Source organism: Gigantopelta aegis, chromosome 2 (genome assembly GCF_016097555.1).
Source record: "Gigantopelta aegis isolate Gae_Host chromosome 2, Gae_host_genome, whole genome shotgun sequence".
In the NCBI taxonomy this organism is placed as follows: Eukaryota; Metazoa; Mollusca; class Gastropoda; order Neomphalida; family Peltospiridae; genus Gigantopelta; species Gigantopelta aegis.
The window spans coordinates 39,030,342-39,057,772 of record NC_054700.1 but is presented as its reverse complement, the minus strand read 5'-3'; the positions used below and the strand labels follow the sequence as shown (position 1 = coordinate 39,057,772).

Sequence of the window (27,431 nt, the reverse complement as noted above, 5' to 3'; positions counted from 1 at the left end):
TTTACGGTTATATGGCGTCAGACATATGGTTAAGGACCACACATATTGAGAGAGGAAACCCGCTGTCGCCACTTCATGGGCTACTCTTTTCGATTAGCAGCAAGGGATGTTTTATATGCACCATCCCATAGACAGTATAATACATGCCACGGCCTTTGATATACCAGTCGTGGTGCACTGACTGGAACGAGAAATAGCCCAATGGGCCACCGACGGGGATCGACCCCAGACCGACCGCGCATCGAGCGAGCGCTTTACCACTGGGCTACGTCCCGCCCCCTTGTGCTGAAAAGAGCATAAGACTAACGCACTCGGAAGCATGTCATGCTCGGATATTCACTTAGCCTACTTTTTAACACTGAGTTACTAAACCTCGCATCTAGTATCATGTTACATCTTACTTTTTCAGTATAAAATATATGGCAGATTATTATTATAGTTTAAGATATTAACAAAAATGTTACGGTACATTAACCATCCCTTGTGAAAAAGGTCGCGTAGGCCCTAATTCATTCCTGCCAAGCCATATACACCGTTACTACGGGGTTTGATGAGTACACGAAAACTTATTTGATACAGATCATAGTTCTATTTGTGGCGCATGCGCACGGCTCATTCCGACATCCATGTTTGTAGAAAATACATTTCTGTTTGGTTAGCTGCTGAATATTTGGGGTATTTTAACCCAGAATTAACATAGGAAGATGGGAACACATATACTGAATATATGCTTGCTTATATCCTTAGCATGCGGTGTTTATGGTAGGTATACAAAGCAGAGTCGCTACTATACTGTTGTTTAGTTGACAATGGCCCTATGCCAAGGTCGTCATAATCAGCTGATCACAACTTACTTAATACTTACGTGCTGTTGACATCTCGACCGTTTTATTCATTGTTACAGATATTATAAATAAATACGCCCCTCCCCCCATTGCTACTGTGTTACATTTGGATTATATATTGAGGCCTCTAGGGAGAAAATGGTACCTTGATACAGGGAAGGGAGTTACTGGTGTGTATCCCCCCCCCCCCCCCCCCCCCCATAAAGAACACTTATTCACTATTAATTATTATCAGTAGTGTGTTACTATAGAGCCACAGATGGCTGGATATTAATATAATCTGTTTTCTTTGTGATGTATTGATATGGCATTTTCAACCCAAGGAACAAAATGTTGATTTTTTGCGAGGGCTTGATGCACGGTGGATCTGGGATTGATTCCTGTCGGTGGGCCCATTGGGCTATTTCTCGTTCCAGCCAGTGCTCCACAACTGGTATAGCAAAGGCCGTGGTATGTGCTATCCTGTCTGTTGGATGGTGCATATAAAAGATCCCTTGCTGCTAATTGAAAAGAGCAACCCATGAAGTGGCAACAGCAGGTTTCCTTTCTCAATATCTGTGTTGTCCGATGCCATATAACCATAAATATAATGTGTTGAGTGCGTCGTTAAATAAAACATTTCTTTCTTTCCATTAAGCAGGGCGTTATTGCATTGGGCTTGCGGTGAACTCGTATGGAAAACTTACTTGTATGGGGGAAAATGCAGTGAACTCTTATGGAAATCCACAAGTGAACTCGTATGGAAGACAAACTCATATGGGGGAAAAGGCAGTGAACTCGTATGGAAATTACAAACTGATATATCCAATACTGTATAGCAACTTGTGTGTAGTTTTTATGCAGAGTTCGACAAATCCGCTAGCCCAACGTCCGTGGCTAATGGTTTTTAAGTTTGGGTTAGTGAGAAACGCAAAGCATGCATGCTTTGTTTACGGTTTCTGTCGCAGGAAATAAGTCTAATGACATGCATGTTTTGATTATAGGTGATTACCGTTGACACACAAGCTGCGGTTGACACGCAAATAGTTGACTGATGGGGACATAAATAAGAAGCATGTATATAAAACAAGTGTCAAAATACACATTTAAGAGAAATTTCAAAGTATATCTGCATATCCATACATCCCCATACGAGTTCACCATTATTTTTTCCTTGCGAGTTCGTTTTCCATACAAGTTTTCCATTCATACGAGTTAGTTTCCATACGAGTTCACCGCATCCCATTGCATTGATACCGCCCCTCCTCCCATTTTTTGTGCCCCTCTTCTTTCTTTTTCCACACATCCTACTATATTTTACTGCACTCAGCACAGCTATTTCAAACAGAATTTACACTTTTTTCACACATCAGTTGAAACACAATTGATCGTTATCATTACGTTTTTAACATGCTCCTATACCACTAAGGTTTCGAGCATGTCCACCCCGGGTTCGACCTCTGGAAGCCAGGGGCCCAATCCGGGGCAGACAAACACAATTGAACTGTATTTTTAACAGCCTTTGTTGTGTCCCATACCGGTATGCATTTGCATGTCTGATACACACAACAGGCTCATCGTATTTGAAACATTACACAAGAGTTCCGCAGAGTATGATTCTTAACGTTAAGTAAAACCATTAAATGAGGATTGATTAATAGATTTAAGACCATGTAGTTAGGATTTTAAATTAAAAACACGTTTTTATAAAAGAAGGTATGTAATAAATATAGAACTTCACACACATTGTTTTCGCAAGAACATACCACTCGACCCCTGTGCGGTCTCGTGGTATATATACTTGTGCAATAAATAGAAAGCAAAAACAACATATGTGAAGTTCTGTATTTTTATGCCTTCACAGATCAATTATGTGACAGCTTTTTGTACACAGCACTGCTGATTGCTGTCGCAAATTTCGAGAGATGCAATATAAATTATAATAGACATTTGGTTTGGTAATCGAAGCGTGAATTGCAGGGCCCAGTAACACAAAGCACTCGTAGCACTTACGTCAGACATATACCATACATAATGTGTGGCGTATGTCTGACGTAAGTGCTTTATGTTACCAGGCCCTGCCTTCTTAACTGGTCTCTGTACCATTACAAGTAAAGATCAATCATTTATATTTATGAATTGGTTGACTAGATAATGAACTAGAGTTGTAACACCGGTTATTCTATGGTTAGGAAATCCAACTGCAATACATGTAACGGTTCAGTTCAGCTTGTTGTTTTGACCTACATTTACTGACATGTTTGAACATGGTTTGCTTGTTTTGATCTAGCTCAGTCGGGTGAGTGCTCGCTTGAAGTGCTTCGAACCACCTCAGTGGATATATTCAAATGATTGGGTTTTTTCTCATTCCAACCAGTGCACCACAACTGGTCAAAGGCCATGGTATGTGCTTTCCTGTCTTTGGGAACGTACGTATAAAAGATCCCTTGCTGCAGTAGGAAAAATGTAGCGGGTAGAGCTGGGCGGTATTGAAATTTGAGGCTCGGTATCGATATCGGTATTTTGGGGTGATTTACCTCGGTTTCGGTACGGTATTCGGTATTGACACAATCGAGCGGTATTTTCGGCATACACGGCTTTATATACATGCATGCCTAAAATAAGGCTCACCCGCTAATTTCAAATAAATACAATTAAATTCCAAATACAGGGCTCTCGTCTGATTTATACCAACCCATTTTGCGTTCGTCAGATATATTATATATATTAGTGCTTTACTAAATGCCGGGAAATATTTTTCAATACCGAAATTTCGGTATTTTGAAATTTGCTCGGTACGGTAAATCGGTATTGACATAATACCGATACCGAACGGTATATACGGTATACCGCCCAGCTCTGGTAGCGGGTTTCCTCTGATGACTACATGATCACGTAACTACATGTCAGAATTACCAAATGTTTGACAACCAATAGCCGATGATTGATTAATCAATGTGTTTCAACAGAACAAAACAAATGTTAAACATGTACACGGTACTTGAATGTTGCTGCCTGTGCTTTTAGATTTATTGCATTGCATTATAAACCACATTAAAAGCAGGGCTTGAACTTAACGATTTGCCACCTACATGTATGGCAATTTTAAAATGTTTTAGCCATAACAGTAAGAAGATAGTAGCAATTTGTGTTAAAGCTTTGTGATTGTGTTAGATAATGTTGAGGATCATAGAAAAAATCCTTTACATTCCCTAAAAAGGTTAATGCAGCTATTTTACTTTAAAATTTCATGAACAGTCTTGGAATTTGGTTGCTATATTATATGTCTACAAGATTGACCTAATAGTAGTAAAACTGCAGTGGTTTAAAATGTATAAACCCTTGGAAAATAATGTTTACAAGATTGACCTACTAGTAGTAATACTGCAGTGGTTTAAAAGGTATAAACTGGGGGAAAATAATGTTTACAGGATTGACCTAATAGTAGTAATTGGGAAAATAATGTTTACAGGATTGACCTACTAGTAGTAATACTGCAGTGGTTTAAAAGGTATAAACTGTGGGAAAATAATGTTTACAGGATTGACCTAATAGTAGTAATTGGGAAAATAATGTTTACAGGATTGACCTAATAGTAGTAATTGGGAAAATAATGTTTACAAGATTGACCTACTAGTAGTAATACTGCAGTGGTTTAAAAGGTATAAACTCTGGGAAAATAATGTTTACAGGATTGACCTAATAGTAGTAATTGGGAAAATAATGTTTACAGGATTGACCTACTAGTAGTAATACTGCAGTGGTTTAAAAGGTATAAACTCTGGGAAAATAATGTTTACAGGATTGACCTAATAGTAGTAATTGGGAAAATAATGTTTACAGGATTGACCTACTAGTAGTAATACTGCAGTGGTTTAAAAGGTATAAACTGTGGGAAAATAATGTTTACAGGATTGACCTAATAGTAGTAATTGGGAAAATAATGTTTACAGGATTGACCTAATAGTAGTAATTGGGAAAATAATGTTTACAAGATTGACCTACTAGTAGTAATACTGCAGTGGTTTAAAAGGTATAAACTCTGGGAAAATAATGTTTACAGGATTGACCTACTAGTAGTAATACTGCAGTGGTTTAAAAGGTATAAACTGTGGGAAAATAATGTTTACAGGATTGACCTAATAGTAGTAATTGGGAAAATAATGTTTACAGGATTGACCTACTAGTAGTAATACTGCAGTGGTTTAAAAGGTATAAACTCTGGGAAAATAATGTTTACAGGATTCACCTACTAGTAGTAATACTGCAGTGGTTTAAAAGGTATAAACCCTGGGAAAATAATGTTTACAGGATTGACCTAATAGTAGTAATTGGGAAAATAATGTTTACAGGATTGACCTAATAGTAGTAATACTGCAGTGGTTTAAAAGGTATAAACCCTGGAAAAATAATGTTTACAAGGTTGAGCTAATATTGCAGAGAGTTGAAGTGCTGAGGGTTTAATAAACAAAATCACATACAGATTACTATATGTATGTACCACTTTAAAACATTTTGTCCAATTCTTTAATTTTTTATATACACACTCACAGACACGGACACAAAGTTGACCTAATTCTTCTGAGTTTACAGCAAAAACCTTTACCTGGTAGTAGTACAGGTATGTGCCACTAAAGAGAAAACATAAATGTTCACTTAAAACATTTTGTCTAATACTTTCTAGTTTTTGTAAAAACTTTCTTTACAAAAACATAACATTCATTTAAAAGTAGACACACTAAAAAAACATTATTGTCTAATACTTCCACTTTTTATTTTATTATTTTAATTTTTTTGCAGGACAACCAAGCCTTACCATTAGACCTCCATATCAAACATTGTACCTGATTGCTCCAGCGAAGCTCAACTTGAGCTGTGAGTATCACTACACGACCCGAGACAACAAGTCCGTCGTGTGGAAGAAGGACAATGTGGTCCTGTCGGAGGACCTTGATTTCAAGGTGTTCACGACGGCGAAGACGAGCGATGATAACCCCTCTCAGTCCGTGGAGGTGACGTTCTGCCAGAAAGAGGTGACGTCGTTTGCCGACGGAGGACAATATTTCTGTTCCAGACACGGTGTCGCCACCAAGTCCATTTTTGTGGAGATTATTAATGGTGAGGCTTAATTATAGTGTAGAATTTAGGTGTTTGGAAGTTATCGACTACTGATGGGGCCCATTATTAGTCCCTTGTAGACAGTACCAATGTGTCATGCAGGGATAACTCTGGGTGATCAGAAAACTTCGCCAAATCAACATTTTAAACTTCAAAAATGGCAAAACCCCAGTTATTTTGTAATAAAATAATATCTATTATATGAAATTTATTCGCAAAATTAAATTCACCAATTATTTCTAAAATGCGCAATTGGCGAATTTGCCGAGTGCCAGAAGTAGCCCTGGTCATGTGGGCACACGCTTTGCTTTATGTCACCACAGGAAAGTACAGCGCAGATTCGTTTTGCATAGAGGCGTTCGGTTTCTTCATGTAAAGTTGGTACTGGTTAGCAACATGATAGTTTAATTTCATAACTGGACTTGAGAATAATCAATCTATAGCTCTGTGGCATCAAATTTAGGAAAAAAATGGTATTTTAGACACAGTAGCTGGCAATTATTTGGATGTTGATGATTGCCACAGTATTACAGAGTCCCCTCTAGCCCTCCCCTACAACATATCAATAAGGGGAGGGGCTGGAGTTGACTCAAGCTACTCTGAGACTAAATCCAGGAGAATACGTTTTAGCTCTCCTTAGCAAGTACATTTATTGTAATACCTTTATAATGTCTTTCCATAAAGAAAATTAAGGGAAGAATTAATCACTCCCATCAGTTGTTTTTACAACGAGGTCTGCAAATAAACATAGTTTGAGAATGTGTTGAGGTTGTTGTTAAACAGACATTCCTTTCTCTTGTGTAGTGACGACCCACAAGTACATCTACATAAAGCGGGACCCAACTGGCAGCCTGCAGTGCACGCCGTCCGTGAAGGAAGGCAGGAAGCTGGAGGACATCAAGTTCTCCCTTGACTGGCAGCGCTACCACAAGAACGGCATCAAGCCCGTCGGTCAGATCGACGGACTCAAGGACCGGGTGGTTATACGCAAGCACAACTATACGTTGGAGATTCAGAAACCAAGTAAGCAGGCTAGAGATTTTCAAACATCTCTAAGCGCTACAAAATTGTAAAACCATCATAGGTTGTGATGTCACCACAGCACATGCCATAGTGACATCATAGCCTAAGTCCCGGGTCGGGCCATTGGCTATCCAGAGACCGGACCCAGGACAGACATGCTCGAAACTCTAGTGGTATATGAGCATGTAAATAAATATTGGAATTGGAATCATAGCCTACAGCACACACTATAGTGACGTTATAGCTTACGATGGTCTTACAATTTCATAGCAGTAAGATAGCTTTGAAAATATGGGCCCAGAGCTGTAACGATTAGATGCTTGATTTTTAATTGGGAGGGCGGTTGCTTAGCATGTGTTGTATTTGGTTTAATAACAATAATTAGGGAATACGGCTAGTTGGAGGAGCACCTAGGAAATGTTTTCCCTTCAAAACGGGGACAAATGTAGCTTACTTATTATTAAGTTTTCTCAAGACGAAAATTATTTCACCCTATGGGAAGGACTGATCTAAAACCAATTAGGGCATCCTAGCATTTTACTTGCCGTCGACAACGTCCCAATTTGCTGGACACAACAGCAAATAAACAGGGCAACCACGGGACATGTCCTCAGTGCATTTGAATGTCTCGTTGAGTTATGTTGGAAGTAACAGTGAGATTGTACATTATTTGATGATGGGTAATAAATAAAATACCACTTTTTTTTTTCCAGCCGGATAACATTTTTACGAAACTTGTGAACTTCTCGTGGTATCTAACCTCATTTTCGTTTGGTTACAGACTAACCTGAGAAGTTCACTAGTCTCATAAAAAAAATTGTATCTAGTGAAAACATTTTGAAGGAAACAGTTTATTTATCACTGGATGCATGTTACATTAAGTATCATGAATTAATATATCATATGGCGACCTGCATGTGTGTATTGGAATATGTACCATTTCTGTTTGACACTAAAGTGTCATAATACTCAGTGTTTTGAAGTGTTAAAATAAACACCGGACTGTTGTGTTTTTCAGTAAGGACAGATTCAGGGGAATACACATGTGCCTTTACCTTTGGCACTACCCCTGATGCCCAGCAGACCCGTTCAGTTACTGTCCCTTTCTATGGTGAGTCTCTTTAAAATCGTCTGTCAGTTCTTCAAGACTGACTGCATCAGGAGCATATAATTTGGCACATACACAGACGCACACACAGGCAGACGCACATACACACACAGACAGACATGCACACGCACGCACACACACAGACACTGGTATAACAGATTAATTAGATTTTAATAGTTTCATTGACGTGTCGTTTGTAAAATCTTAAGGAGCTGAAAAAAAAGGCTGAAAATATTTTGTGAGAGTGTATACTCTCCTCAGACATTAACATAACTTTATTGTTAAAACGTAATCATCACCATACTGGTAATAATATATATAACAATACAATTAATATCTGTTCAATGTGTAAATGTAACAGAGACATGAAATTTTCATAAAAGCACACACAGGTATCAGTGTTTAACTTAATAATATATGGCATTTAATATGATATAATTATAAAAGTTGTGAATTGCTTAACACTGGATGAAATGGTTGTAACACTTTAACACTTTGTTTTAAAATGTATTATTTTGATAATTGTTATCCCAATAGTATTTAGTAACTTTACTAAAGCAATAAGTAATACATTTATTTTCACAGATATAAAAAAATAAATGATATTCAAGGTTTTTTATCAATTTTTTCTGATCAATAATTAATAATTATTGTCAATATGAATTATTTATATTTCAGTTTTCACTATCATTAATTAATGTAAATCAAATCTAGCCTTTTAAGACGCAAATTATTGGAAATGCACCCATAAATTACCAGCTTACAGGGTGTATTTTTTAACTAACCACTAACTTTATGGGGCAGTTCTACCATCATGGTAAGGATTATTTCATGTGCACCTAATAAATAATAAATGTTTTAGAACTCTGAATGATCAATGATATACATGATTTATTCTGCATGTTTAGCTGCCCCATTTGTGAACCGGTTCGACAAGTCAAAGAATTTGATCGAGGAAGATCCGTTGACACTGCACTGCACTGTGGTTGGTCACCCCACCCCAACAATACAGTGGCAGAAGGACGGTGTGCCCATCTCGAGCCTGAACCAGACAAACATCGTGATCCAGGACAACAAGGAGACCGGGCTGAAGAATGGAACTCTCTACATCAACAAGGTCAGGTTCGAGGACAAGGGGGTGTACGCCTGTTTTGCTTTCACCCAGATGTTCAACGCGTCCGCCAACAGTACCATCCATGTCAGAGTCAAAGGTAATTGAGAGGTTGTTTGTTGCTGTAATGCAGTTTATTATTAATCATGCACCATTGTAATGTGTGGGCTTTCACCCAGATGTTCAACGCGTCAGCCAACAGTACCATCCATGTCGGAGTCAAAGGTAATTGAGAGGTTGTTTGTTGCTGTAATGCAGTTTATTATTAATCATGCACCATTGTAATGTATGGGCTTTCACCCAGATGTTCAACGCGTCTGCCAACAGTACCATCCATGTCGGAGTCAAAGGTAATTGAGAGGTTGTTTGTTGCTGTAATGCAGTTTATTATTAATCATGCACAACTGTAACATGTGGGCGGGACGTAGCCCAGGGGTAAAGCGCTTGCTTGGTGCGCGTTCGGTATGGGATCGATCCCTGTCTGTGGGCACATTGGGTTATCTCTCTTTCAAGCCAGTGCACCACGACTGGTATACTAAAGACCGTGCAGGGTTTTGTCAGAGGGTAAAACAGGTATGGTGCCATTCCCAAATATTTTGCCAATTTTGTTTTTAAGTTAACCTTTTGACAAAAGTAATTACTTTTATCATTACTATATGATTTTCTTAATCCTAACCCTAAACTTAAACCATTTTCTTTGTAGTGGAGGCCCCCTATACCCTCTGTTGACTGGTTGCATTCAACTCCATAGCGCCATACCCAAACATTTCTTTCTGGCAGAAATACTGCCATGATATGTGCCATCCTGTCTGTGGGTTGGTGTATAAAAAAGATCCCTTGCTACTAATGGAAAAAAGGTAGCAGGTTTTCTCTGACTATATGTCAAAATTACCAAATGTTTGACATCCAGTAGTGAATGTTTAATAAATCAGTGTGTTAACAAACTGTAATATGCTGCCATATATTGCTGTGCATTAGCCAATCGTTCAAGTCTGAAAACACCATCCTGGGAAGACGGGTCGGCCAGTACATAAAGTCTAAATGTCTAAAGGTACAGGTCTATTGTTGTTTTGTTTTGTTTTTCAGACAAACTAGCGGCAGTGTGGCCGTTCCTGGCCATAGTGGCGGAGGTGGTCATCCTGTGTATCATCATCTTCATCTACGAGAAGAGACACACCAAGGCCCAGCAAGATGATGATGCTGCCTGCCAGGCAACCAGGTACTAATCTTTAATCTTCACCTTACGCAATCAGGGTGACACTGCCTGCCAGGCAACCAGGTACTAATCTTTAATCTTCACCTTACGCAATCAGGGTGACGGTGCCTGCCAGGCAACCAGGTACTAATCTTTAATCTTCACCGTACGCAATCACAGTGACGCTGCCTGCCAGGCAACTGGGTACTAATCTTTAATCTTCACCTTAAGCAATCAGGATGACGCTGCCTGCCAGGCAACCAGGTACTAATCTTTAATCTTCACCTTACACAATCAGGGTGATGCTGCCTGCCAGGCAACCAGGTACTAATACGCAATCAGGGTGATGCTGCCTGCCAGGCAACCAGGTACTAATCTTTAATCTTCACCTTACGCAGGATGATCCTGCCAGGGTGACGGGTGACTGCCTGCCAGGCAACCAGGTACTAATCTTTAATCTTCACCTTACGCAATCAGGGTGACGGTGCCTGCCAGGCAACCAGGTACTAATCTTTAATCTTCACCGTACGCAATCACAGTGACGCTGCCTGCCAGGCAACCGGGTACTAATCTTTAATCTTCACCTTAAGCAATCAGGGTGACGCTGCCTGCCAGGCAACCAGGTACTAATCTTTAATCTTCACCTTACACAATCAGGGTGATGCTGCCTGCCAGGCAACTGGGTACTAATCTTTAATCTTCACCGTAAGCAATCAGGATGACGCTGCCTGCCAGGCAACCAGGTACTAATCTTTAATCTTCACCTTACACAATCAGGGTGATGCTGCCTGCCAGGCAACCAGGTACTAATACGCAATCAGGGTGATGCTGCCTGCCAGGCAACCAGGTACTAATCTTTAATCTTCACCTTACGCAATCAGGGTGATGCTGCCTGCCAGGCAACCAGGTACTAATCTTTAATCTTCACCTTACGCAATCGGGGTGATGCGCCTGCTAGGCAACCAGGTACTAATCTTTAATCTTCACCTTATGCAATCACAGTGACGCTGCCTGCCAGGCAACCGGGTACTAATCTTTAATCTTCACCTTACGCAATCAGGATGACGCTGCCTGCCAGGCAACCGGGTACTAATCTTTAATCTTCACCGTACGCAGTCAGGGTGACGCTGCCTGCCAGGCAACCAGGTACTAATCTTTAATCTTTAATCTTCACCTTACGCAGTCATGGTGATGCTGCCTGCCAGGCAACCAGGTACTAATCTTTAATCTTCACCTTACGCAATCAGGGTGACGCTGCCTGCCAGGCAACCGGGTACTAATCTTTAATCTTCACCTTACACAATCAGAGTGACGCTACCTGCCAGGCAACCGGGTACTAATCTTTAATCTTCACCTTACACAATCATGGTGACGCTGCTTGCCAGGCAACCGGGTACTAATCTTTAATCTTCACCGTACGGTATCACGGTGACGCTGCCTGCCAGGCAACCGGGTACTAATCTTTAATCTTCACCGTACGCAATCAGGGTGATGCTGCCTGCCAGGCAACCTGGTACTAATCTTTAATCTTCACCTTACGCAATCATGGTGATGCTGCCTGCCAGGCAACCTGGTACTAATCTTTAATCTTCACCTTACGCAATCATGGTGATGCTGCCTGCCAGGCAACCGGGTACTAATCTTTAATCTTCACCTTGCGCAATCATGGTGATGCTGCCTGCCAGGCAACCGGGTACTAATCTTTAATCTTCACCTTACGCAATCATGGTGACGCTGCCTGCCAGGCAACCAGGTACTAATCTTTAATCTTCACCTTACGCAATCAGGGAGACGCTGCCTGCCAGGCAACCAGGTACTAATCTTTAATCTTCACCGTACGCAATCAGGGTGACGCTGCCTGCCAGGCAACCGGGTACTAATCTTTAATCTTCACCGTACGCAATCAGGGTGACGCTGCCTGCCAGGCAACCGGGTACTAATCTTTAATCTTCACCTTACGCAGTCAGGGGGCGGGACATAGTTCAGTGGGACAGCGCTTGCCTGATGCGCAATCGACCTAGGATTGATTCCTGTCTGTGGGCCCATTGGGCTATTTCTCGTTCCAGCCAGTGCTCCACAACTGGTTTAACAAAGGTCGTGGTATGTACTATCCTGTCTGTGGGATGGTGCATATAAAAGATCCCATGCTGCTAATCGAAAAGAGTAGCCCATGAAGTGGCGACAGCGAGTTTTCTCTCTCATGTCTGTGGTCCTTAACCATATGTCCTATGCCATATAACTGTAAATAAAATGTGTTGAGTACATCGTTAAATAAAACATTTCCTACCTTTCTTAAGCAATCAGGGTTTCTGCCAGGGGGTACGGAGGGTAAACTTATGTCCCCTAAAATCTTGGATGTTTTCTTTACAGTTTTCAGATAAATGATAGTAAGAGAACTGCTGTTTATAATTTGACAAAGCACATGAACTGCAATGGTTAATTTCAAACCCATTACTCTTTCCTTGACAAAGGGTGTGAGGCAGAAAATTTGGAATAAGAGTGATGGTTTATTTACCTTTTTTTAAATGATACTATCCTTAGGAAGGTGTCTTGTATATATTTATAATATGGTAATCCCATTACAAACTCATGAATTAAAAACATTAAAAAAATTTAAAACAAGTTTTACACTTTATAGATTTTGTTTTCATATACAACTCATACAGATGATAATAAACTTAACAAACATTTTCTTCCAACATCCAACAATCATTGCACATTGTAGTCATTTCATTGTAGTCTGACTTTGCCAAATCTTCCGCGCAGGGCAGAATAAAATAATGATGTAGAACTTTGTGTTTTCTTTTAACTTCCCATTGGTTGTTGGGATGTTCGGAAAAGTCTATTAACATAAGAGAAATTACCATTGGTTTAAGGTCAGGCTAAGTATTCCGAAAAAAGAAAATGATCCAAGTTTTCTACATTTTTATATCACTGTTGTATTTTGTTTTAATGGCTGGCTTTTTTTAATTGCAGTACGAATGCGTCGGACACTAAAGGGAAGGAAGTAAGACAGCGTAACGTGCGTGCTTGATAGGTGACCCCACCCAACACTCTACTGCCAGACTTGACTTCACTGCTCCCTCCTCACTGTATTCCAGGTGTGGACCAGTCGATCAATTATCTCCCAATGAATCCAGTTTTCTGACTGGTCTATAAATTATCTTCCCTGTAATCGGTAATGGATCAGTGTATGAATGATCTCCCCTGTTTCCTGTTTCATACAGACTTGTTTGAGTTTTTTTCCTCACTGTAAAACCTTTTGTTAAGTACATCTCTGATGTATATGTGGAAAATATTTTTAAACAGTTTTTTTGTGTGTGTTATTTGTGGAATAGATGGATGATCCAAATGAATATTGCACTCGTTACCAAGACTTATTTTAATTCCCATTTGATTTGTTGATAATATTTTTAGAAAATACATTATGACAAAAAATATGATCACGTTGAGGATTTTTTTTTGAAATAAATGGTGTGATTGACCGAATTTTAAAGATGGAGGAACACTTTCTTGGTTGTAGTTTTGGGATTTTTTGTAATATTTCAGTTTTGTTTGTTTAGACGAAAAACAGGAAGCCTTTTCTCTGAACAGGTCATTGTTTAGCATGTAAACTTACAACATTCACACCATTGATTAATGCTGGTCGGGTGTGTGTGCAGGACTTTTAAGCAGAGGGGTCTAGACTGACAAGAGAAAGGGGTCGAGTCATGCTCCTCCCTGAAAATATATTGGGGAATTTTTTTTTGCTTGAGCAAGGAGGGGGTTCGACCCCCAAAACCCTCCCCCTGCACACGTGCCTGCTGGTGGAATCAAAGGAATAGACCTTCCTGGCAACCAAGATTTTGTGTTTGTCATTCTTCAAGAACTTGATCAGGGTTTCCGGCAGAAAAAAATCAGGGTTTCCCCCCAAAAAATGATGGGGAGATCGACCGGCGGAGGGGGGCGAAGCCCCTGACTGCGCGTCGCGAGCTGGGGGTCTTAGGGCAAAACAGCTAGACAATTAACATATTCTCTCTACCTAGCATTTTGTTAGAAATGTTATGCTAAGAGCTAAAAATTACCTTAAAAACCCCCACTGCTCTACATATTGATGAGTGGGATATCCCCCCCCATGTAAAAATCATGAGGGGGGTAAACCCCCACCCCCCACCCCCCCTCTGTATGAAACCCTGTTGATCATCTTATAGTCATTAAGACACATTTAACATATCCCTTTACACATTAGGCAAAGTGCAAGTTCAAACTTCACAAATGTGTCAAATATTCACTTGTTTCTTTAGGCTGTCGTGTATTCTGTGTTGTTTACTTGATATCTACAAGTACTTGTATATGTAGTTGGATTTTCAGAGCAGAGCAGAATTAATGGGGACGCTGTTATTCATTTTATTTTTATGATACACATGGAGTGTTGCTGATGGAGACTGAGAGACAAGTTGTTGTGAATGTGTGAGAGATCATTATGTACAGGTGTGTGCATGCATGATTCATCTGTGATGCTGATTTCCCCCGTTTTCAAATGTGATACCCATTTTAACATTTAACCAGAATTCTCTCCCTTTTGTTCAGTGTGTCGCTGTTTAAGCACAAGATTATCTCCCTAAGACGGAAGTCTCTGATGAGGTCGGAGTTTTTTTGTCACGGAGAGCTATGCTTTGAACCTTCAGTGTATGCAAGCAAGCGTTAAGAGGATTAGGTTAGATTCATAAAATACGCTCAATTAATGCATTTTAGAGATTGCACAGCTCTGTACTGTAATGTTTTCATCAGTTGTAATTAATAAAAATACTGTGTAATAATTAAATTATAAATTGTAGCCTATTTCAGATGGTTTGGCCCTAATTGGTCATGAATTCTTTGTTATGTTAAATCCTGAGGTTTGCAGTTTGTAATTTAGCTATGACCTCAGTTTTTATAATATTCATGCACTCCGTTTGGTATAGTGTATAATGTTACGTAGTTAAGAGCACTGTATGTGTTGTGTTTAGTTACCTTGGTATGCAGTTAACCAGATATTGTGTTAGCTGATGGTGTTAAAACTTGTGTATAATATACAGACTTTGTTTTTGAAAAACCTAAGAGCATGATAGATCACACTGTTTCAAATGACAAGAAGATAAGTCACACTCTTCCAAATACTTGGGGACGAATTCACAAATCCTGTTTTTCTTAAACGCAGGTTTTTAAGCATAGTAAATGTATGTAGTTATATGCGTGTAACACCTAAACAGACCTTGTAAATTTGGCCCCTGGTATACTATTGCACCCATCAAATCGAAGTTAGAGGCATTCACCCCTCAAAAACAATAGTCTGAATTTAGTTACATCTATAAGATACTTGCTTGCATTGTTTCGATTGGTAGACATAGCCCTTACGTTTGAATAATGATACCTTGGGGCAACTGAAACCAGATTTGCATCTTTTAACAGGATAAGAATATTTTTCTAGTACATTCATAAAATTGGCTAGTTGCACATGAATTTACTTGTAATTTTATTTATACAAATATACTTAAAACAAATATAAATACAAATTGGAGGGACAAGTTTACAATGTGACTGGGTTTGTGGGATTTTTTTGACTGAAAAGCACCTTAGCTGGAATAATAAACAAACCGTAAGTACCAAAAAATTTATTTTATTTTATTTCGAAATGCATCATACATAAATTTGCTTTGAGCATCTTGTTGTCATCCGTTGTGTGTGGAGTAGAATGGTACTGCTTTGTGTTAATGTTCCAGCACAATAACCTAAATTCTACCTCATAACCCACTTAACCATAGTCCACACACACATGCATGCTAATTTGGAGGTATCATTACGGTTGCTGCAGCAAGCAACTATAACTGTTTGGATTGAGGCGTTTTCAATCGTTAATGTTTGTATAGAGTAACCTAAGATGAGATAAATAACCATTTAAAAAAGTGACAAATGATTTGTTTATTATTAGTTTGGTTTCGTGTATTGTGCAATGCCGAAATAAGCATTTTCCATCATTAAGAAAAGTATAATTCTAAACACCAGTTTGTAGCTTTAGTTTCACTTCTATATGTTGCAATACTCGAGAGCATAACATTTGAAACTGATTATTATTTAATTTTTATTTTTCTGTGCTAATAAATAAGATATGTGTTGTATATATGGTATTCAGATATGGTTTTGTTGATTCCTTATTTTATGTATTCAAGAAAAGATTACATGGGGATGGACTCATTATTACTAATAATAATATTGTGCAGTGAACATTCAGACCTATTTTATGGGTTCTATGTTTGGTTAGTTCTGCTGGTGGTGGGTATTAAAAGAAAATCCCTCCTCCCAGATCCACCCCATGTAATCTTTTCTGAAACAGTTATAAGCCATTTTTACATATAGGTCAGTTGATAGTGATTCGTGTGCGAGTGTAGCTTATTTACGCTGAATATCTTAGTCTGCTTAGGGACAAGTAATCGGTACTTTTGATACAGTTATTACAGTATTTCATATTGTCTACATCTTAAATGGTTTTCACTTCTTCTTTTTTTTCTTTTTCTTTTTCTTTTGGGTCTCATGTTTGTTCTTTATAGTTGTAATGTTGATCAGGAATATAATACATTGTGTGAATTGCATTTTGTTTCCTAATTAAATATTTTATTGAAATGAGGGAAAAAAATGTTGACAAGTAAATATATTTTGTGTAGGCATTACAATTGATGTATTTCATGATTAATGTACATGTATGCAATGTGGTTTCTGTTTTAGATTATTATTATACATTGGGGGGTTTTTCACTTCCGATTCTTTTTCTTTTTTTTTGCTTTTTGCTTTTAGATTACACAGAAGTATTGTTTCATTCTAAGTTTATTCTATGTATGGTAATAAAATGAATAGCTAATGTTATTTAAAGATTGACAGTACCAGTACATTTAAGAAATTGTATTTTACAAATTCAGAACTAGCTCTGGGTGAGCTACATTTTGCCTAATTATCTTTTTAAAAAAGAAAGAAAAAAAGAAGCAGAACCATAGTTATTATTCAACAAAATGCCAATTATTACATGAAATGAGTTTGCCAAATTGAAATAAAATTCATCAGTTGTTCCTAAAATTCACAATTGTTGAATTTCGCGAGTGCCAGAGCCAGCCCTTCTATTTAAAATGTGCATTAACCCAGTGAATGGATGGCAATATTATTACATTGGTAATTACCCAAAAAAAATTTTTAACAGAAAATAAGGAATTTGGAGAACAAAAGGGCATATAGGGGTTGTTTTTTTTTTTTTTAAAGAGAATGTTTTGAAGTCTTTAGAAGATATTTGTCCACCATCATAGATTTATTATGCAGAGAGTGAAACATATCATTGTTTATTTTTTGATAATAAATACACTCCTAAAGTAAACAATACTGGGGATGCTGTAAATAGTACATTTGTTAAATAAATTATTCCTGCTTTCTTATGGCAGTCTTAGGAGTTCACATAGTTGATCCAGGTTTGTCTGGCATAGTGGGTTGTGGGTGAGTGAGATTCACCTTCAGATGTTGATCAGCAGTGGTGGAAGGTCTTGATACCAGTGTATTGGTTGAATGGGATACTGTGTTTAATTCTTGGCATTCAGTAGAGCATCGGCACAAGTTGTTGATACAAGTGTATTGGTTGAATGGAATAAATATTTAATTCTTGGCATTCAAAAGAGCATTGGTACAAGTTGTTGATACCAGTGTATTGGTTGAATGAGATAATGTGGTAAACTCTTGGCTCTCGCGTCCATGCTGGTTCAAATTGTTGATACCAGTGTAATGTTTTAATGACATACTGTGGTTGATTCTGGGCTTTCACATCCATGATGCTACAAATGGTTGATACCAGTGTATTGGTTGCATGAGCAACTGGGGTTGATTCTTAGCTTTCATATCCATGGTACAAATGGTTGATACCAGTGTATTGGTTGCATGACATACTGTGGTTGATTATTTGCTTTCACATCCATGGTAGTTCAAATGGTTGATACCAGTGTATTGGTTGCATGAGCAACTGTGGTTAATTCTTAACTTTCACATTCACTGTGGTTCAAGTTGATGATACCAATGTATAATAAAACTATTGTTTAAATAATGATACTGTGGTTGATTATTGGCTTTCAGAGGAAGCATTTATCCTCTTAAAAATGTTTCAGCTAATTTAAACAAGGTTCTTCTTTCTCCCCCACACACCTCAACCCTCCAAATTTCAGTCTTGACCAACCAGTTTGGGGGTTTTTTGGAATGTTTTTTCCCCCCTCAGTATTTCATAGCCAGTCTTGAGTTATTCTAGCATGTGCTTTTTAAATCCGTTCTTGGATAGCATGCTGCCTAAAGGCCCGTGGTGGACAATTGTTTGCTTCATCAGTGTCCCACCATCATTTTGACCAGGCATCTAAATTCTCACGTAGGCTTACTGATGGGTAGTCACTAGTGGGTAGATATTGTTCTGTTATTTCTTGGGCCGGTTTGGCCAGAAACTAAACCAAATGTGTGTACTCCCAGAAAGAGTGTACTCCGGTAGCATGCTGCTAGTGGGTTATTGGTGGACCATCATTGGTTTCATCCTTGATGCACCATCATTTGTTACACGTTTAAAATCCATTCTCAGATAACCTGATGAACAATCGTGACTTCCTAATTATGGCTATCCAGCCCATGATGGTTTACTGGTGGTCACTCATTGGTCTTTGGTATCAGCAGTCTGTTGCTCATTAACTGATGTTGGTGTGTCTGGTATTCACCACTGGGCCAGTGTATTGATACTATCTGGTTTGGTGAACAGAGTAACAAAATGGCTTTTCCACCGATGTTGTGTGTGATCATTTCATTTTATTCAATCATCCTTTACGTGTGAACTCATTTGTGAGATAACAGTTGATTTTTAACAAGAATTTGAAAACCTAGGAAATAACATGATGGTTTGTGCTTATAAATGTTTCATTTTAAAAAGAACGAATGTTTAAAAGACCCTGCAGCAAATTATTTAAATTGAGGTTAATTTTTACGTCGAGACTGATTCAAATTATGTTTCAATTGGGCAATCCATTGCTCACTTTGTAATGTTTGCTAATTTTCTTACGGCCCTCCAATGTCTAAAACATTTAGTGTCGTAACAAGAAATAATAAAGCAAGATGATGAAAAGTCAAATTCAGAAACACTAGCCATTTTCTTTGAATGTTCATTGTCTTTTACTGCAATAATTTATAAGCACAGACCGAGAGTAAATCTGGTAATACTGGTAATGATTAGATGATGATGATATGTACTGTACTGTGGACAATGGCCTACAAAAGATGCATGCTGTTTTAACTTACTATACTGTATATATCGATTGTTTTGTTACTTTTTAAAAACAACTTTTTGCATGTCGGTGTCGCCTAATGCATTTAAAAAAAATAAAAAATCATGAAATGTGTGTAGCAGAAATGAATAACAAATAAATGTGCATTTGTTTCTAGAATTCTGTATTCAGAAAAAGAAACTGGTTACTGGAACTGCCGAGATAGAAAAGGGTGAAGACGAAACACTTAATACACCTGTAGTGATGGCAGCTAACATATTCAGTGTCTCTTCACAAAGATAGTCGAAGCATCCTGAATTTATTACTCTCATATATATATCACATTATTTTGTGAAGAAAATCATCCTGTATTTTAAGTTTCAAAGAGACGTATGGATACCCTACCACTCAGAATGTCCAGTATGCAGTTGTCTGATTTTTCATATTTAAAACAATATATATATATATATATATATATTGTACTTATTTGTGGAAGATTCAAGCAACTTGCATGTGCATGCCCCAGCTAACTAAATTGATTGTCCAGGATAAAGGTTTATTGTTGGTTAAAGTGAAATCGGTTTAGTAACGTTTTCATCTTCCTACCGAGTGGTTAAAACATGTTCCAGGTGGGAGTCCGTCTCTTCTACTGGATTTGATGATGTAGTTGTTAAGTAATCGGACTTAAGGCTGGTAGGTACTGGGTTCGTGTCCCAGGACCGACTCCTATACCTTTAACAGTTTAATGGATAGATGCATTGCCACTGCATCGACTTCTCTCACTGATCACCAACATATAGTCCAGATAGCTGGAGTGTGTGGATGTAAGTAGGCACAGAAATAAGTTGAAATGAAAGTCTGTATGGAGATACAAATCAAGTCTTATGAACCTACCAGCCTAAAGTCCGATGACTTGACCACTACAGTACAGACACTACAGCACTGAGGCAGGTCTTCAGTGTGGTTACAATGGGTCAACTTTCAGGTGGTACAAGTCATCTTCAGTTACTTGCCCTTGTAGAAGACTTGCACATGTCTTTGTTAGGTGTTTCTTGTGTTAGTCGTTTTTAACTCTTATTGCTGTATATATATATATTATGATTATTGTGTATAAGTGCTTTCAAACTGGTATTTTTCAGCGATTTTTTTTTTTTTTTTTTAATATATATAAGAAAACTGATTACCTGCTTGTTTTTTTATGTGATAGTTGTTGTTTGACGTTAGTTATCTACTTGTGTTATTGGACTGATTTTAGACGTTTTACCCTTTCTCTCTCGGAGTTCTTCTGTGACCGTGTCACAGCTATGGTGTAGAATAATCTCTCTGTGAAATAGATTTTACTTTGTATCTGGCTGTACGTACTTGTAGTAGCTGTTATTGAGTCGATTTTCAAATTATATATTATGTACAGATTCCATGATGGTTCAAAGTTGAAACAAGATGATGCATTTTTCGTAAAATCAAATCGTTTATTTTATTTTTTTCTTCCCAACATTTACTGGATAGTTGTTTTGTCCATATTCCCAACTGTCTTTTTTAACCCAGTGCTTGTCACCATGCTTTTGTAACAAAACGCACATATATCTTATATAATATGTAATGTATAGACAAACCAATACATATACAGTGAAACTGGTCTAAACCAGCCAAATTTCATGATCCCAAATGTTCTCAATTCTAAAACAAGACCCTCTGAACACCAGATTCTGTCTAAATCAGATATTAGGTGCCCCACCCCCCACACCCTGACCATGATCCGGTTTAGACAGGTTTCACTGTTGTAATATAAAACATTAGTTAAAATCTAGTTATAGAAATGTTATATAACACTGTCCACTCATCCTAGTTAGAGTTGTTTGTTTTTGTTTTTTAATAGTTACTAGATAGTTACTTTTGTCTATAATACAAACTGTCTTTTAACTATTTCCTGCTGTAACCTGAGACCACCCAATACCCTTGCTGTTGGCAAAATTAGTTCAAATATTTTACAGGGCTCACACGTAAAAAGATTTTGGTTCAGCCAATTTTCACATATGGAAAGTATTTTCTTAAAAAATAAATCGGAAGGGCTAATTAAAAAAAAAAAAATTATTAGCCAATTATTAAATGTTGTAGCCACTTTGTATGAAAATGAGCAATTGGCTAATTTGGCACAGGTACGGGTGAGCCCTTATTTTTGGGAGATTTCAAGACTAATATGACGGTGGCCAAATACATACTTAAATTTGGATTGAAATAAGGGGTTTGCTTTATGGATTGAAATAAGGGGCTTCCATTGGGATGCAGTTGCTGCTTGCAGTGGATCAGAAAAGACATAGCAATAGGCAGCATTGACTGTTATACAGCAGGTAGAAAGTTACGCCTAAGGTATTCCACCCCTATTTGCCAGACCCAGACGCATATAGTTTATACAGATGGATGGAAATCTGAAGTACGGTCCAACCTGTGTCAAGCAGCCATCAAAAGGAGTATCAAACACTGGCTTTTTAAGACAGGTGGCTGCTTAATACAGGTCAGTTTGTACTATACTAGACGAGCTGGGAGAAAATATTTTAATGTGGCATCTTAAAGCAGATGGATGCTTAATACATGTGGCCGCTAGAACAGATTTCACTGTATAAAGCTGTTCAGTTTTCAGCATGGCAGAGTAGTGAGCAGAAATGCATGGGCTCAGAAGCATTGAATAATGCAGTTAAAAAGATTGATACATGTTGTGAACAGTGTCGAATCTACCCTAAAATAAGGGAAAGCTGGTAAAAATATGTATATTATATAAGAATCGGGACACAGTGATTTATATAGTCTTTTTCAGCTAAAAAAATAATGGCACTAAAAAGGGGCAGTTTTAATGTTTTTGTAACCTCTGGCTCCTCCCTGCCCACTACCGGTAGATTGGGCCGTGGTGACCATGTTACAGGATGTTCTAGTGATCAGGTTTCTCATTTAGTTAGTTAGTTAGTTGGTGGTCTTCTCATGTCTGTACAGATCGGGCATCTTCACAAAGTCCTCTTTCCTTACATATATTATTATTTGTATGTATTGTGCACTATGTACATTTGATTTAATAAAAATGGTGATTCACATATCGATTGTTTTATGAATTCATTTTGATACTCGTTCCAGCCAGTGCACCACAACTGGTGTAACAAAGGCTGTGGTATGTACTATCCTGTGGGATAGTGCATATAAAAGATCCCTTGCTGCTAATCGAAAAGAGTAGGCCATGAAGTGGTGAAAGCGGGTTTCTTCTCTATATATGTGTGGTCCTTAACCATATGACTGCCGCCATATAACCGTAAATAAAATGTGTTGAGTGCATTGTTAAATAAAACATTTCCTTCCTTCCTTCATTTTGATACTGGTTCCAACCCACCACTGGACCGTGTCTTGATTCTCCAGATTTTCTCTGTCCCTCTATTGTTCTAGCTCAGTTGGTAAAATGATCAATCGAGGTGCTCAGATGCTAGGATTGAACCACCTCTGTGGACCTAATAGGGTTCTTTCCTGTTTCAGCTAGTGCCCCAAGACTTATCACAGCTGTGGTATGTGCTGACCTGATAGTGGGAACACACTTTATAACAGATCCTGGTACATCACAGCTGTGGTATGTGCTGACCTGATGGTGGGAAAACACTTTATAACAGATCCTGGGGTATCACAGCTGTGTTATGTGCTGACCTGATGGTGGGAAAACACTTTATAACAGATCCTGGTGTATCACAGCTGTGGTATGTGCTGACCTGATAGTGGGGAAACACAATAACAGATCCTATGACTGATAGGGAAATGTTACCTCTGAATACACAGAATTATCAGATGTTTGACATCCAATAGCCGATGATTAAAAACAAAACAAACTTTATTGCACATCTCTCTTGATGACAAAAAAAACTGACAGAAACACTACTATAAATTATAAACCATTTTTATTAAAACATCAACTGCAGCAAGAAAAAATGCTCTCTTTGAAGCACATAATACACATTTAATCATTAATTAATACAAATTAAGCATGTCATTAATAAATCATTAATTAATACAAATTAAGCATGTCATTAATACAAATTAAACATGTCATTAATACAAATTAAACATGCCATAAATACAAATTAAACATGTCATTAAAGGGACATTCCTGAGTTTGCTGCAATTTTTAAGATGTTCTCGACTAACGTAATTATATATCAAATATATTTTTCTGCATAAAATATTAGTTGCTGTATATTAAACGTGTTTCTGATCGTTCTAATATTTGTACTAGGTTAACTTCAATTTTATTTCTTAAAATACTTTTTTTTTTTTTTCGTACGTACAAAATTATTTAAAGACGAAATCCAGTTTGGGCTTCTTACAAATATTAAGATGACCAGAAACACATTGAATATACATACACTGATATTCTAAACAAGAAAATATATTTAATATGTAAATTTAATTGTAGAAATATTTAATTTTTCGGAAACATCTTACAATGCAGCAAACCCAGGAATGTCCCTTTAATACAAGTTACGCATATAATACACACATTATTATCAGTCTTATTTTATTTTGAAGTGACTATCATTCTATTGTCTATCCTAATTCACCTACCATTAACAATCCGATTGGCACGTTTCGACAAAGGTATCAGATTGGCACAGCAACATATATGTTGTCTACTCCAGCACTTTTAAACTAAAAAGGTTACTTTTTCATATAAATTTATTCTCACTAGAAAGTCATCTAATAACACATTTTAAAAGCAAAATGGACATAGCAGAAATGGTGAGGGGTTGGGGAGTTGAACAAAGTCAAATGCAAGAGTTGATAAGTTGAGGAAGAAGAAAAACCAAAAAGCAAATTAAAAACTTAGATGGGAGTATATTCAGTAGCCAATTATTAAATTTCTCTTGCATTCATTACAATTTAACATTATCCCATTGGTCCAGCAGCAGCAATGCGAGTTTGTTCATTTCTCGATGTACGTAAAAAATAATATTGGGGAGTGTCGTATCTGATGGTTAAAAATTAATAAATATTTTTGGCAGGTACTGCCATATTGCAACTTATTATTCAATTATTCAAAATAAAATATAAACTTTTAGTGTTATTACTGTTTTAAATTTAATTATAATGATTGTCTTGTTATGGGGTATGAACCAAAAAATAATAATCCACAAACTTTGACTCTTTTTTTTTTTTTTTTTTTTTTCCATACCCCAATGTAAAAGAAATAACAAACAATTCTAAAGTGATTAATAAATTAATGTGCTCTAGTGGTGTTTTGCAAGAAGGGATACATGTCTGAGTAACTGGCCTTGGCTATATTGTGGTTAAGCCATCGGACATAAGGCTGGTAGGTACTGGGTTCGCAGTATGGTACCGGCTCCCACCCAGATCATGTTTTTATGTCTATGGTAGGTGTGAGACCAGTACACCCGTTTCTCTCTCACTAACCATTAACCCACTGTCCTGGACAGACAGACCAGATAGCTGAGGTGTGTGCCCAGGACAGCGTGCTTGAACTTTAATTGGATTATAAGCACAAAAATAAGTTGAATTCAATGAAATGTCTGTACAATATCCCGAGTCGAGTGGCATCAACAAACAATCCACAGAGGGAAACTGCGGACTGATCCTCTGCCAAACCCAAACTGACACTATCTTGGTGTAGACTATACCATAGTTCAAGCCTTGGGGTATTTTCTTTTTAAGTTGAATTGTGTTACAACTACCAAAAAAGAAAAACTAAAAAAACATTTTTTTTTTTTTTAAAACCCAAAACCCACAAAGCCCCACCAAGATGCATGTAGTGATGGAAGGAAGGAAATGTTTTATTTCATCACGCACTCAACACATTTTATTTACGGTTATATGGTGTCGGACATATGGTTAAGGACCACACAGATATTGAAAGAGGAAACCCGCTCTCGCCACTTCATGGGCTACTCTTTTCGATTAGCAGCAAGGGATCTTTTATATGCACCATCCCACAGACAGGATAGTACATACCATGACCTTTGTTACACCGGTTGTGGAGCACTGGCTGGAACGAGAAATGGCCCAATGGGCCCACAGATGAGAATCGATACCAGACCGAGCGTGCATCAAGTGAGCGCTTTTACCACTGGGCTACATCCAGCCCCCATGTAGTGATGGAGTTTACCAGATGGGCTACTCAAAAGTTTGTTGGTGAAATGGTATGGTTTACAGTACCTAACAATCGGTGGATATTTGAATGAAACATTGTAGCATATAGTGTACCAGCATGGAAAAAAACAACATGTAAGTTTAATGTCATGTTTTGAGATTAATTAAACTATACATCTCTGGCATCAGATATAGGAAAAAGTGTTATCCACTAAAATTAAACAGTGGATCAAGTGCAGCGGAGACATTTTCTGATGTTTGTGAAGTACTTTGTTACTCCATAAAAGGAATTATTTGTATATTCTGAATGTAGGTAATAAAAATGAAAACATACAGAGACCAAAAACACGATTCTCACAAATAAAAAAATCTGATTTGTATATTGCATCGAAGTTGTCTGTAACTTGAAGTGTTTTACTCTCCAGTAAACACCTTAGTTCAAAAGAAAACATTTTCAGAGAAGAAAAACCAGGTGATGTATACTTTTTGTTTACTACTGTAATATACAGCATTCTTTATTGTATTGTTTTATTGTATAGCTCAGTCGGTTGAGTGCTCACTTGAGTCACAGGATCGAACCACCTCGGTGGATCCATTCAACTGATTCGGGGTTTTCTCGTTCCAACCAGTGCACCACAACCGAACAAAGGCCGCAGTATGTGCTTTCCTGTCTGTAGGAAAGCGCATATAAAAGATCCCTTGCTGCATTAGGAAAAATGTAGCAGGTTTCCTCTGATGACTACAAGTCAGAATTACCAAATGTTTGACATCCAATGGTGTCATTAAACAAAACCAACAAATGCTGGCAAGGGAAATTTTAAAAAGGAGAAAATAAATGAATGGGAATCAATGGTACACTATACAAAGATTAGAGAAACTTGTTGAGCATTAGTGAGTCACAGGATGGATTGACTACTACGACAGGCTAGAAAAGTACCAAACTTGGTAGCAAGGAATATTTATAAAAGCAGAAGGGGGATTGACTGTACACTTTACAAAGATTTTGGAAACTTGTAAAACTAGTGAGTCACAGGGTACATCAGTAGATCAGTAGTGTGTTTAATATCATGTATAGTTTAGAGAGGGCCTCATGGGAGACCAGTCACCTTGTACTGAATGTGTTTACCCTCTGAAAATAAAGAATTTTATTATTATTATTTTAATTATTATTATTACAACAGGCTAGAAAAGCAAGAGAGAATCATAAATATACAGAACTTCACATACTTTGTTTTCGCTTCCTGTTTATTGCACGAGTTTATTTTGCGCAAGAATATATACCACGAGACAGCATAGCGGTCGAGTGGTATGTTCTTTCGCAAAATAAACAATAATCTATCATCAAAACTCCTTTCATGGATGTACTTAACGTTAAGAATCATGCTCTGGGGCAGCCTTGTGTAATGATTCAAATACGATGTGACATCATTTGTAAATCATATATGACGTCAGTAAATAAAAGGCGCTAACTGTAATAAAAAGAAAAAGGGAATTCCCCATTTACAAGTTCCGGTCTGCATTGCACATATGTGCAATACAAAATAAATTTATTGCACGGTTTTAAATGTCTTTATCACTATAGTAAGATTGAATAGGTATGTAATAAAGTGTATGAACCCTTCCAGTGAGAAAACATGTGAAA

At 37.7% G+C, this 27,431-nt stretch overlaps 1 protein-coding gene across 1 annotated transcript; it reads left to right on the top strand.

The window, feature by feature from the left end:
- The first annotated feature begins 623 nt into the window (after window positions 1-623).
- Window positions 624-22,743, top strand: LOC121385160 (neuroplastin-like). Its single transcript, XM_041515706.1, has 7 exons — window positions 624-762; window positions 5,625-5,942; window positions 6,747-6,965; window positions 7,984-8,076; window positions 8,982-9,284; window positions 10,271-10,403; window positions 13,356-22,743. The coding sequence occupies exons 1-7, from the start codon at window positions 705-707 to the stop codon at window positions 13,411-13,413; spliced, it is 1,182 nt and encodes a 393-aa protein (XP_041371640.1). The 5' UTR covers window positions 624-704; the 3' UTR covers window positions 13,414-22,743.
- Window positions 22,744-27,431: the final 4,688 nt, after the last annotated feature.